The sequence below is a fragment of the Helianthus annuus genome, chromosome 9 (assembly GCF_002127325.2).
Source record: "Helianthus annuus cultivar XRQ/B chromosome 9, HanXRQr2.0-SUNRISE, whole genome shotgun sequence".
NCBI lineage: Eukaryota > Viridiplantae > Streptophyta > Magnoliopsida > Asterales > Asteraceae > Helianthus > Helianthus annuus.
In genome coordinates, this window is record NC_035441.2 from 181,929,943 (window position 1) to 181,944,188 (window position 14,246).

General features: G+C 36.2%; 1 protein-coding gene across 3 annotated transcripts; it reads left to right on the forward strand.

The window, feature by feature from the left end:
* Nucleotides 1–6,425: 6,425 nt before the first annotated feature.
* Nucleotides 6,426–13,860, forward strand: LOC110879974 (magnesium protoporphyrin IX methyltransferase, chloroplastic). 3 transcript variants are annotated; one of them, XM_035977957.1, is made up of 3 exons: nucleotides 6,461–7,082; nucleotides 9,259–9,662; nucleotides 13,627–13,860. In XM_035977957.1, the coding sequence occupies exons 1-2, from the start codon at nucleotides 6,540–6,542 to the stop codon at nucleotides 9,649–9,651; spliced, it is 936 nt and encodes a 311-aa protein (XP_035833850.1). In that variant the 5' UTR covers nucleotides 6,461–6,539; the 3' UTR covers nucleotides 9,652–9,662; nucleotides 13,627–13,860. The 3 variants fall into 3 exon arrangements, with proteins under 3 accessions (XP_021984221.1, XP_035833850.1, XP_035833851.1); XM_035977958.1 differs by lacking the exon at nucleotides 13,627–13,860 and adding an exon at nucleotides 13,051–13,112; XM_022128529.2 differs by lacking the exon at nucleotides 13,627–13,860 and having other exon boundaries at nucleotides 6,426–7,082; nucleotides 9,259–9,868.
* Nucleotides 13,861–14,246: the final 386 nt, after the last annotated feature.

Consider the following 14,246-nt stretch of genomic DNA (forward strand, 5'->3'; position numbering starts at 1 on the left):
ACGTGAAACCTTTAAACACACATGGACGCCAATTTGGAATATTATTCAAACCGAATAAAAAATTTTTGTTAGTAAGGGAAAGAATCCACTCATTAGTTTATAAATATTACTTATGTATTATTTTTTAATTCAAATATAAATTTTCCTATCCCGGGATGTTCCCGGGTGATAGCCTAGTATTTCTATATTCTCTCTGCACCAGCTTAGGGGAGCGGGGTGCATGGGGAAGGGAAATCGGGGAGAGGGTTGCCGAGCGGGAAGGGTGTCGCCAACAAAGCGGGGAGGGAAATCGGGGGTGTTTATCGGGGAGGGTTCACCGCAACGAAGGAGAGAGAAGATGGTGGGCCACCATCATTTTTAACCAATCAACATTTTTTTTTAAATAAAAAAATAATTCCCCTAAGAGGGGAGTGCCGTCATCAAATTGGGGTGCGAGGGGAGCTTAAGAGAGGAGTTGATGTGGCATAACCTGATTGGGTGTACGTAAGAGAGGGAACTCCCCTAAGAGGGGACTCCCCTAAGAGGGGAGTGCCGCCCCTCCCACCCTTAATACTCAAAAGTAATGAGTTTTTTTATCAAATTAGTGTGGATGACGAAGATATTTATCTAAATGGTTTTCTTTGAAAATTATTTGTCAAAATAATGTTTATCATTTATTTTGTATTGACTTTTCATGTTTTCTTCAATCATTCGCTAATTAATTATCTATTTCTTTTTTTATAATTTCTTATTTAAACAATCTACTATCTTTTTTCTTTATTATTATTTCTTTAACAAAGCCATTATAGTTTTTTTTACCAACTCATTATAATATTTTTCTGTTCTTTTTCTTTTTCAATCAACCTTAGCACTACAAATGAACCGAAAATTATGAACCGTTCAGCATAAAGTTCGTTTAAATTTGTTTATTTAATAAACGAGTTCATTTAAATTTGTTTATTTAATAAACGAATAAATATGAACATATTTTTGTTAATTTAACTAGATGAGCAAAGATGATCTCATTTACGTAAGTATACATTCATTTATTTCGTTCATGTTTTGTTTATTAGTTTATGTTAGGTTAATTAAAATGTTTATTACTAATATTAATTCACAATTAATTTATGTTTCGTAATTTGAGACCCGAACGAACAAAGAATAAGTGTGACTTTCTATGTATAAAGTTAGATATAAGTTAGTGATAGTAACATTATTATTATTTTATTAAATAAGGGAAAAATGTATGTAGGAACATTAAAACTAACATATTTCTATATTCTCTGCACCAGCTTAATACTCAAAAGTAATGAGTTTTTTTTATCAAATTAGTGTGGATGACGAAAATATTTATCTAAATGGTTTTCTTTGAAAATTATTTGTCAAAATAATGTTTATCATTTATTTTGTATTGACTTTTCATGTTTTCTTCAATCATTCACTAATTAATTATCTATTTCTTTTTTTTATAATTTCTTATTATTATTATATATATCAAATGATAACATAGGTTTGCTACAGTATTTGGGGGTAGTTTTGTAATTTCAATCTTCATTCCATTAATTTGAAATTAAATCTGTAAAAAAAGGTAAAATACAATCAAAACTGTAAAAACATTAGAAGAAAAGACCATGAAAAGAGAAAAATACACACTTCCTTTTTGTATCTATAACTGCACCCTATTTCACTCTCCCTTTTCGATGTTACGCGATTTGATCTCCATTTTCATCTCTCTCCAATCGCTCTAAATCTCTAATCGGATTCGGGTCGTCCGATCGGATCTTCTTTAACAAAGCCATTATAGTTTTTTTTACCAACTCATTATGATATTTTTCTGTTCTTTTTCTTTTTCAATCAACCTTAGCACTACAAATGAACCGAAAATTATGAACCGTTCAGCATAAAGTTCGTTTAAATTTGTTTATTTAATAAACGAGTTTGTTTAAATTTGTTTATTTGATAAACGAATAAACATGAACATATTTTTGTTAATTTAACTAGATGAGCAAAGATGATCTCATTTACATAAGTATACATTCATTTATTTCGTTCATGTTTTGTTTATTAGTTTATGTTAGGTTAATTAAAATGTTTATTACTAATACTAATTCACATTTAATTTATGTTTCGTAATTTGAGACCCGAACGAACAAAGAATATATAAAATCAAAGTGAAGTTAATTAACTTTTACAAGAATGATATCATATGAACATTATGTCTCTTTGAACACAGTTTTTGATTTGGATGTAGTTTTTGAATGAATCCATATTCACTATTTAAAATTAATGCCCAACGAACGAATAAGTTTTGAAATGAACTCAAAATAATTAAATATTTTATGCTCACGAACAAATTTTCTTTTGTTTAATCATATGAAGAAAAGTTGTGTTCATATCTGTTCTTTATTAAATAAATGAATGAACGCCCAATAAACTTTCTACCAAATTGTTCATACACAATTCACTAAATAACATCATCATCATCATCATACTCAGTAAATCCCACCAATAGCAAAGCTAAGGTAGGATCATCATACTCAGTAAATCCCACCAATAGCAAAGCTAAGGTAGGATCTGAGAAGGGTACGATGTAGACAATCTTACCTCTACCCCGTAGAAATAAATAGACTGCTTCCAAACACAAAAAAAATGTTATAAAGAATAAAAAATAAATAATGGATTAATAGAGAATAAAACAATAAATAAGAAGTGTAATGTGTTGGTTAAAACATAAAACCTTAATATAAAATAAATGAACACAATTTTAGTAAATAGTTTTAAAAAACACCGATTTCATAAATAATTTTTCTATCAATATTAGTTTGAAAAAAAAAACTCTTCAGGTATACTAATACTAGGTTAGAACCCCGTGTATTACACGGGTTGAATAAATGTAATTTTATATACCGAATAAAAAAATATATCTTAAAAATTCTTGTTTATTAGACGGGTTGAATAAATGTAATTTTATATACCAAATAATAAAACAATATATATTTAAAAATCTTGTTTATTACATGGGTTGAATAAATGTAATTTTATATATTAAATAATATAAAAAAATTGTATTCTTAAGAACCCTGTGTATTGTATGAGTTAAGTAAATTTAATTTTATATATTAAATAATGAAAAAAGTTACATTTTTAAGAACCTCATGTGTTAAACGAGTTGAGCACATGTAATTTTATATACTAAACAATAAAAAATTATATCTTTATAAACCCTATGTATTATATGGATTGAATAAATCTAATTTTATATACTACATAATAAAAAAGTTATATTTCTTAAAAACGCAGTGTATTGCACGAGTTGCATAAATATACTTTGTATAGTAAAAAATAAAAATGTTATATCTATAAAAAAACCTCGTTTATTACACATGTTAAATGAATCTAATAAAATTTTGAGTGAATTGCAAGTTTTGTCCTTTATCTTTAGGCCATTTTGCAAGTTTTGTCCTTTATGTTTAAATTTGACGAGTTTTGTCCTTTATGTTTAAAAATCAAGCACGTTTTACCCTTTGGGCCTTAAAAATCAAGCAGGTTTTGTCCTTTATGTTTAAAAATCAAGCACGTTTTGTCCTTTATGTTTAAAAAATCAAGCACATTTTGTCCTTAAAAATCAAGCACGTTTTGCCCCAAAGAGTAAAACGTGTTTGATTTTCAAACATAAAGGACAAAACTCGTCAAATTTAAACATAAAGGACAAAACTTGCAAAATGGCCTAAAGATAAAGGACAAAACTTGCAATTCACTCATTTCAAAAAACTAACGGATATACTCGATATACGATGGTTGGGGTGATTGCGGTGATGGTTCTTATAAATGTCACGTAAACATAGTGATTAACGTATTTGAGTTGAGAGTTGAACACGAAAATAAAAGTATAGAACCAATAAACACTGATTATTATTTTTATTTACCCCTTATAAGCATTTTTGAAATAGATTCTAACCTTAACTACTTTAGTTTAATAAAATAAATAAACTATTTACATAATATAATATTTTAAAATATTACATTATCTCCTACACTAATTGTTTAAATTTATATTTAATTTAGTTTAATTTTATAATTATCTTTTAATTGATATTAATTATCTAAAAAAAATAGATGGCTTCAATGAATGACATGTGTCCTCTCATTGGTTTCTTTTATTATATAGAGCATGTTTGGCTAAGCTTATTTAAGTTAAAAAGGACTTTTGGGAAAAGAACTTATTAACTTATGACTTTTTGAAAAAGAGTTTTTAAAAAAAGTGTTTGGATTAGCTTATGGAGTGGGAAAAGCCAATAAGTCAATAAATTGTTTTTTAAAAAGTGTTTGGTTTAGCTTATTGATGTAAAATGACTAAAAGCTAATAAGTCAATAAGTTAGTTTAAAAAGTCACAACATTCTAACTTTTCAAAAATGACTTTTTCTTCTTCTCAAAAAGTCATTTTAAAAGGACTTTTACATTTGCCAGACACTAAAACTTCTTATTGACTTTTTGATTAAGTCAATAAGTCAATAAGTTGTCGGGATGTAAACGAGCCGAGTCGAGCCGAGCTAGACCTAGCTCGAGCTCGGCTCGAACTCGATTCGAGCTGGCTCGGCTCGAGCTCGAATTTCAAATCGAGCTGAGATTTGAGGCTCGAGCTCGACTCGATTAGAATTCGAACTAACCAAAAACCGCAAAATTTACTACTTAAAAAACACTTAAAAATGAATTTCTTCATAGACTAAGGCCCATAATTGCTATTTAGTTTAATCATATGGCTAAATATACAAGTATAAATAGTTAATTCACTTTGTACATTGTCTTACCTTCTTTTATAGAGGAAATACTCCCTTGGTTTTTGTTTTCTAAGTGATGTGGGACCAAAAAAAATGAAGGATGTAAACCTTATCGAGCCAACTCACGAGCTCACGAGCCGAGCCAGACCAGGCTCGAGCTCGGCTCGTTTACAAACCGAGCCGAGTCGAGCTAGCTCGTTAACAACCGAGCCAATTTCGAGCCGAGCTTTCTTCGAGCTTTTTTCGAGCGAGCTGCGAGCCACGAGTTTTTTGAACACCCCTAATAAGTTGGTTGGAAAAGCTTAGCCAAACATGCTCATAATATAGATATTGTGATTGTAAACTTTTAGAAAATTCTTTATTGTTCAATCATCGGAATATATTTGAGTTCTTACCACTAGGTTGACATTAATTTTTTTTTAATTTTTTATACAAAATAACCAATATAACTCTTTACTTTTAAAGAAAAAAAAAGTATAAGTAACCTAAATTCTGTCGACCTCCATCTCCATCTTCTTCGTCCGCGTCCATTCATCTTCTTTGTTATCAAAATTAGGCAAAGTGGCTACATTCACTATGTCAGCACCACCACGTCGACGACTTCTAGATATATGGTATTTTCATTTGATTTTAAGGTTGCGACTTCATCATGCTCATCATTGTCGACATATGAGATTGTATCGATCTCACATGTTCCATCAAGTCACGCTAATTTTCACACAATTTCTCCCTCGCTCTCCTCCTCTCTCTCAATGTGCTTTTATGTTTGGATTCATATGATAGAAATTTGGTTTAGAATATTTTATCTTGGGTTTTTCTATTCAATTCATCTAACAATTAGTTTGGCTATTTCTGTACCCTTTTGGATTAAAGTCTAGGAAAAATGGAGTGTTTTGAAGTAAGAACACTAAAATCAAGTTTTATCTCATAACAACATTGTTAATGTCTCCTTCGAAGAATTTTCCTCTGCCAATCTGTAACATCCCTCCAAAATATCCCGAATAAACCCGTAATCAAAACCCTAAGTGCGTGCAACGAAACTAATAATACTGAAACAGAAAACTTGGCGGTTGATGGACCAACCCGCACAAAATACCATTACTAAACTTACAATTAAAAACCAAACCATTTGGGATCAAGACCCGAGCATACGCAATAAGAACCGCACGAAAATTGAGAAAAATGCGCAATTGGACAAAAAAGGCGGCCAAGGACACGTGTCATGCCCATCCGCCACATGTCAGACATACCTAGGTGATGTGGCAGGTCGAGGCCAGACGGGCTTCCTAGGCGTCACGCGGGAGAGACCCTGTCTCCTCCCACGACGTGCGGGAGAAACCCACCTGGGCTATATAAAGGCCGGTCTGGGACTGTTTCATTCGCACACTTTCGATCAGAAATCGATACTTCTTTCTATCTCGTTCTGTCGTTCTAATGAACGGTTAGACATTATACAAGCTTTTAATGGTTCAAACCTCTTACTGGTTCAGCACTTAATGGTTCAGACCTCTTACTGGTTCAATACTTAATTATTCAGATGTTGCCAAACAACTGCTGAGTGATATGACGCTCTAAATCAGAATGTCCGGATACATAATTATTAAACGATATAAAAAAGAAAACCTTACATAATATCCACCTGGATTTCGTAAAGTGCCACGTAGACCACGTTACCGCCAATCCTATCCTTCGTTGTGGATTGCCGATTACGTTATCAACTCACCCACACATCCATTACTCTTCACTCTTCACTTTCCCGCCGGTAAACCGGAGTTACAAAAATGTCATTCTCATCCACTCTATTCTCTCATCACGTTCGTTTCACCACCAACCAACTCTCAAACCCTAACCCTAAGCTCCACAGCCTAAACAACCGAAGATCCCTAACCGTATCCGCAATCGGCACCGACACACTCGACGGAACAACACTCGCGGTCATCGGCGGCAGCTCCGTCGCCGCGCTTGCCGCCGCAATTTCACTTTCAGATCCGGAGAAACGCCGGCAGTTACAGGCGGAGGAGGTTGGAGGCGGTGATAAGGAGGTTGTGAGAGACTATTTCACTAACGACGGTTTTCAACGGTGGAAGAAGATTTACGGAACTACGGATGACGTCAACAAGGTGCAGTTGGATATACGAATTGGACATGCGAAGACTGTGGAGAGTGTGATGAAGATGTTGACTGATGAAGGCTCGCTTAAAGGTGTTAGTGTTTGTGATGCAGGATGTGGTACTGGATTGTTGTCGATTCCGTTGGCGAAAGAAGGTGCTGTTGTTTCGGCTAGTGATATTTCTGCTTCTATGGTTTCTGAAGCTCAGAAACAGGTTTGAGTGAATAATTTAGCCCTAATTGTTAGTTGTAGATCGAGCTAATCTCTAATTTCATTTTTGGTAGTTGATAATTTACACTAAATTAGTTTCGGTTTTTTGTGAAACCTATCGGTTAGGCCAGTGGGTATGGGAGGGTGCCACCCCGCCACCTCACCACCGATAGCGCCCCGGGGCAGCGCCACCACCCATACCGACCAAATTAAAGGGGGGCGCCATGGGTGCAACTTTTGAGTGGATCGATGAAGGATTGGTTTGGGAGGGGGGGGGGGGCTATAGTCTAAAGGGGGCCTTTATCCCACACCTCAAGTTAAGGGAAGGGGCCTTAAAGCCTCTGTCTGACGTGGACGTGAGGTGGCGTGATAAAGGCCCTATGGTTCAGTGGATGTGATTAACCAACCATTTGGTTATGGTTACGGTTACAGCTAACGTGTCTTCCTTTCATTTCGTTAACCAAAACCAAACTTAACAGATAAAGGGTCGATAATTTTAATAAACTGGTGAGAATGCGGAAGACGAGTGAAAAAACGATATGATATATAGCTTAGAAAGATAATAATCACTATACTTTTTTTTTTTAATTTATGTCCTATTTTAAATTATTGGCTCTATTATTTATTATAATTAAGTCTAGATGTTGGTTATGTTGGCCTAAATTAATATTTTGTTTATGGTTTTTAATTTTAATTATGTCTATCGTTATGTTGGCCTAAATTAATATTTTGTTTAACGTATCGATTACTTTGACCGAATTTAATGTGCAGGCTTTAGCCTATAAATAAAAGTCCCTTTCTAATTTTTAGGACAGCTTTCAAGATTATAATAAACTTCCTCTCATTGGGGTTTTTTCGTAACATTTGCTCGAACGTATCTAGCACTTTTATCGCTTTCCATATGTGTCAAGAACCTTGTCTGTTTATGATTTTCCAGCTTGTATACATTCATTTACAGCTTTGAACATACAATTCATGTTGCAACTGTCAATAACCGAGCTTGGAACACCATAAGTCCTTGTGTAATGGGGATTTATATCACGGGGAGAAGGGCCATAGCGCCTCATAGCGACGCCCCACACCACTACGGGGGGCGCTATGGGGGTTAATTTTCTTGGAGCCGCGATACACATAGCGGCGTTAAATCTCTACACCATGTTTTCCCCACTCACACACATATAATCATATATATATATACATACATATGTATGTATAATTGAAGAGTTATATAACCCCCTTACCACTACACCCTCTTGTGATATAAAGCCCCTCTCTTACGCATTTCGCCACTTGTCGCATAACGCCCCCAAAGGGGCTTTACTAACGGCATTAACCTAGTTTGGAACATGCATAACCGAGTTTGAAACATCATAACTGAACCATATTCAGCTAGAACAAAGCAAAGCAAAAAAAAAAATACACTGGACAATTAACCGGTTTTAACTGAAACCGACCCATAACCGACAGTTAACCGATGGTTATGGTTAAGCCTTCATAACTGAACCGAATCGACTTTGAACACCCTTAAATTTGTTTTTGGTACTCAAATCGTGCTTGTTCTTTGTCAATTTCAACATTGATATATGATACTAAATAGATTCAATCCTCCTTGCTTGATCTAACTGCTTCAAATGAAACTAAAACCTAAGTAGCACTGGAACGGGTACGGGATCGGGGTACGGGGACGATACGGGAACGAGGAACGGCAAAACTCAAAATTTCAAGATACGGGTACGGCAATAAAAAATATAAAAAAATAAAAATATATTACACAAATTCCAAAAATATTACATCTTCCAAAGGTAATAAATTATCAATAATCAAATCACTTTCAAATTCCGGTTCATCTAGTGAGAGATCGGCAATCGATAGAGAATTAGAGATGATGAGACTTGAGAGTTTAGAGATTAGAGAAGCCAAATATGATTAGGTCTATTTATTTAATGGTCGGTTGTTGAATTTGAAAGGGTTAGAACCCTAAAATTAAATGGAAACGGGCTGGAACGTCCCCGACATTGGAAACATTTAGGAAACGTCCCCGGCGAGTACCCATGGTGTTTCCGTCCCCGACAAGTACCCGATACGGGTACGGCCACATAAATGGAGTCCCCGTGCTACATAGACTAAAACACAAGAGAATTAGATCAAACAAAATGATCATGTTGTTGAAATTCCTGCAGGCAAAAGAGGCACTAGAGGGCAAAGATGGTGTACAGATCCCAAAATTTGAAGTGAGTGATTTAGAAAGCTTAAATGGGAAGCATGATACAGTAGTGTGTTTGGATGTACTGATACACTATCCACAAAGCAAGGCTGATGGCATGATCGCGCATCTTGCATCGCTAGCTGAAAATCGTTTGATACTCAGTTTCGCACCCAAAACGTTCTATTATGATCTGTTGAAGAGAATTGGAGAACTTTTTCCAGGACCTTCAAAGGCAACGAGAGCATATCTTCACTCGGAAGCTGATATAGAACGGGCATTACAGAAAGTTGGCTGGAAAATCAGAAAGAGGGGTCTCACTACCACACAGTTTTACTTTTCACGGATCGTTGAAGCCGTTCGCGCTTAGATTGATGACAGGTCAGATTTATGCGCATTCACAAACTATTTTTGGTAGCACCATGTTTTAAAATCTGATCTCTATGTATTCTGTAATGCGATGTAAATTAGCGTAGATGATGAAAATTCAAGGATAATCTTGTTTGATTACAAGATAAAATCCAAAACGTGCCGGTTTGTCTGTGATCTGAAGTATAGTTAAATTAATTGCAATTCAAATTAAGATACATGAAACACAAGATAAACTTAATTGGTTGTAGGGTAAGAAACAAGCGATTACTCGCGGTTGATCAGGAGTTAATGATTGTTTACTAAGACCACCCGTAGTGGGACATTATTTTTGAAAAAAATTAAAAAATAACGCCCCCCACCCATTACACTAAGCGTTTTGGGGGGTTATTTTTGAAAAAAAATTTGATTAGCGTTATATTTAAAACGCCATGTTGCACTTGTGGAAGGTTTGACTTGGGTTGACCCACCAATGAGAAATCAGTTTGTGTTTTTTTTTTTTTTTTTTTTTTTTTTTTTTTTTTTTTTTTTTTTTTGTTTAAGGATTGAAAGGGGCATTATTTGGGCATTATTCCCACTACGCCAATTTTGCAATAACACCCCATGCTGACTGGACTGCCACGTGTCGAATAATGCCCCATGGTGGGGGCATTATTTTCCCCTTCCACTACACATGGTCTAAATGTTACACATAATTTCCATTACATAAACATACTCACATATTGCAGATCAAGTCAAATCTAGGCACGAATTATGCCTTACTACACCAATTATCTTTAATTTTTAGTTATGTTAATGGACTTATATTTGATCAATCAATAATATAATGCAAAATAATGAAGAATTCAATAACATTTAGTTTAATATAAATCAACATTCTGTCATAACACGTATGACGAAGTTCAATCAACCAAATACATAAGAAACAATGAAATGCTAGTCTTTGTGATCGCATGGCGTTTATTCAGACATGGCTTGTTGAGTAGAGACAACCCCGTTCGGTCCGTGTACTCAGATTAAAGAAACCAAAGTGTTGTGACTGTTAATGATTTCTTGGGGTGACTGTCAATGCAGCCTCACTTGACTGCTAAAACCCTTCCCTCAACCCATAGCACCACTTGTGTGTGTTTTGTGCCTGTTTTTAAGGGTTCAACTAGGGGCGTGTTTGTTGTATTTTTGGTTCATAATTGTGTTCAGGGGCAACAATTACACTCACAAAGTGAACGAAAGCCAGTAGTTCTCGTCAACTTCTTTAGAAAGCGAGTCTTCTTTTCACATAAATACTATATTAACAGTAAACCGTGCGTTAGCTTTTACCAACTTGGAATTAAAACAAAGTTGAACGAAATGAATTTGAGGATTTTAGGGAAGATAGAATGCCCTATGTAATGAGTGATTCTATTACCTTGACCAACCAAACAAATTATTTTTCATTCATCGGTAATAGTCCATTCCATTTCGCATCCCATTCCTGCATACCGAACGCTACAATAATGTAGACATATAAGTTGTAATTGTGATTGTAGATATTATAATGTATATTAAGACCCAATTTCAAGATATTAGCATATATACTAATTGGGCTTAATATAAAGTAGTTATTTGTGTTTATTGATTAATGGGTTTAATTGAAAATGGACTTTTTTTTTTGAACGACAAATTTCTTTTATTCCTGTTGTCTGTGGGACTTGAATCCAAGACCTCCCCCTCCTAAGGTGTTTAATGGCTTTGCCTTTAGGCTACACGGTGTGGGGATCAGCCTTGGACCGTCCCCCACCGGCGTCGCACCTCCATCCATTTTGCTCCCCCACATCGGCGTCCCAAACGGCTTCAACAGGACGATGAAGGCGTCCCACTAGAGGACAAAACCCCCTCACACACATATATACATACAACATATACATATATTTTAGGATCATCCCATATTTCCTTACCTCCAGCCTCTTTGCCCCATCCTCACACCCGATCTACGTGGTTTCTACGTGGCGGATCATCCTCCAAGGGAGGACCATCTGTGACAACTCGGACTTTAGACTTGCTTTGATGTAACGTTACGTGTTTGCGAGAATTGAATTATATGATTTAATGAATGTTTTGTTTTATGTGTATTATGTGTGCATGTATGTATTGAATCGCACAACACCCTTGGACCGCACAAGCCTATTGGGCCTTACACTTGCTTGCGGACCATTAGAAGTAGCCGAGTGGGCTCGGCCCACTACCCTTATGCGCAAACAAACAAAACACTCCTTAGGGACTTGTTTTCTCATTAGTTGCAAAACACACAACAAGTCACAAAACCCTAGAAGCTCTTGTCCTCTCTCTCGTTTCTCTAGAACCCGACGGCACAAGGCAACCGGAGATCACCCTCCTGTCGGATCACTTCCTTCTAGTTGGATTCTAATCGGTTAGTGTTTCATATTGATGTTATATGTGCCTACGATTGGTTGATTTTGTATGTGTTGAATTGGATAGTATGAAAATAATCATAAGCCTATTAGATGTAATCGGCCACCATGTTCTATATTGAGATTGTTTTTGATTTGATGTCAACCGGCTATAGATTTTCATGAAACGGATGATAAAGTAGATATAAAAACCGATTAGATGTTAACCCGGATATTATATCCTGTGATTGAATCATTGTTTGATAATTGAACCTTAGATTATAATGATCAAATAATTCGGGTTATTGTTCATGTCTTGTTAGGGTTCATATGGATTTAGGAATGATTGCCTTGTTTGATCGAGATTTAGCATGTGTGTAACTGATTTGGTTGTTGAGTTGATAATCATATGGAAACTGTTAATTGTTTGTAACTGATAGCATGAATCACGGAATTTGTTTACTGATCGCACAAGCAGCACACGCGGGACCGAGGTTGCGAGTTCCGGATTGCGACTCGGAACCAGACCACAGCAGCACGAGCCGCAACCACGGTTGCGAGTCATGTTGCGACTCGTAACTGGACCATGACAAGCCGAGATCACCATTGCGACTCGTAATCTCCCGTTACGACTCGTAATCTCCAATTGCGACTCGAGATCGCTGGTTGCGACTCGAGTCCCGTTAGTTCGTACACTGTTGGACCCTGCACTGTCACGGGCCCAATTGATTGGGCCAAATAATTGGACTTATGCAATTGACTGATTAACGTATTGGGCCATATGTATATCCGGTTGGACTGCTATAATTATTTGGACCGGGCTTTATGGGAATTGCACAACAGGTTGGGCCGGTTAGTATTGGGCTTACTTGTTTAAAAACCGTACAAGTTGTATGTATTGCTTAACTGTCAAATGTTGCCATGATTTATACGTGATTAGTAACGTGCTAGACTATGTGAAACAAACATGTATTATCTAAGTCAAGACCTGACTTGTATTATAACCATGATAGGACGTGGTTGACCATTTACTAGCTTATCTGTACTCTTTGTGTATCTGCCGAGCAAACCAAGGTGAGTTCACACAGCCAAGGCATGGGATTCCCGGGTTGGGAATTGGGTGAGATTATTAAGGTTGAATAGATTCATTCGGATACCATTACTAGACTACCATACCATCGTCCTCGGTTGTGCAGGACACGTACATAAAACCTATGTACACATATGCTACTCGCTATCCTCGGTTGTGAAGGATACTCACGTAAAACCTGCATGAACGGATATTCACTACTGCCTCGGTTGTGTCAGGCACTTACGTAAAACCTACGTAAACCCCCACGTACCCTATCCTCGGTTGAGAAGGATACTTACGTAAATCCTGCGTAAACTTGTACGTATTACTGTTCTCGGTTGTGAAGAACACTTATGGTTACGCATAGTCTAGTGGATTGATAACATGGGAAGCCCCCACCAATAGAAACCTATACTGGCCCAGTAGAGCCACTTGATACTCGTGAACTTACTATTACGCACTTACTTTCTGTGAACTCGCTCAACTAGTTGTTGATTATTTGCCGCATGCCTTGCAGGACCTTAGGTACTTTATGGGAGCTTGCACAAGGAGGAGCAGGTCGTTGTGGGCAACGGATTGATAAACACTTATTACGTTTCAAACAATTATACTTATGTTGGGTTTTACATAAATGCTTCCGCTACACTTACTTATGTTGGTTTTGATAAACACCTTTCGTATTGATTTTTATTACTTAATTACATGTTCAATATGATTGGTGGCTTGATCCTGGTCATGTCACATTCTCAAGCGGTGATACTCCGCGTGTGGATTTTGGGGGTGTGACAGATTGGTATCAGAGCAGATTGGTATCAGAGCCATTGGTTATAGAGAACTAGGTTTTAATATGGGAAAACGTTTTTATTAAAACCAGACTATAACCAGAACAGTGCTCTCAACGATCCACAACGACGCTTCGCTCCACGTGCAAGACTCGACATCCTAGGTAATAAGGTTTATGTTTATTGCCTGTATGTTAGAACTGCTTAGAACTTTGCTCGCATTACTCTTAGATACACATGATCCTATTACATGAGAATACCTATGTGCTTACGCTTTTCTGTCATCGCCCTACTCGCGAACCACTCTCACTTACGTTACTTTTACTATGAAGATCATGTCTGGACGAATCAACAT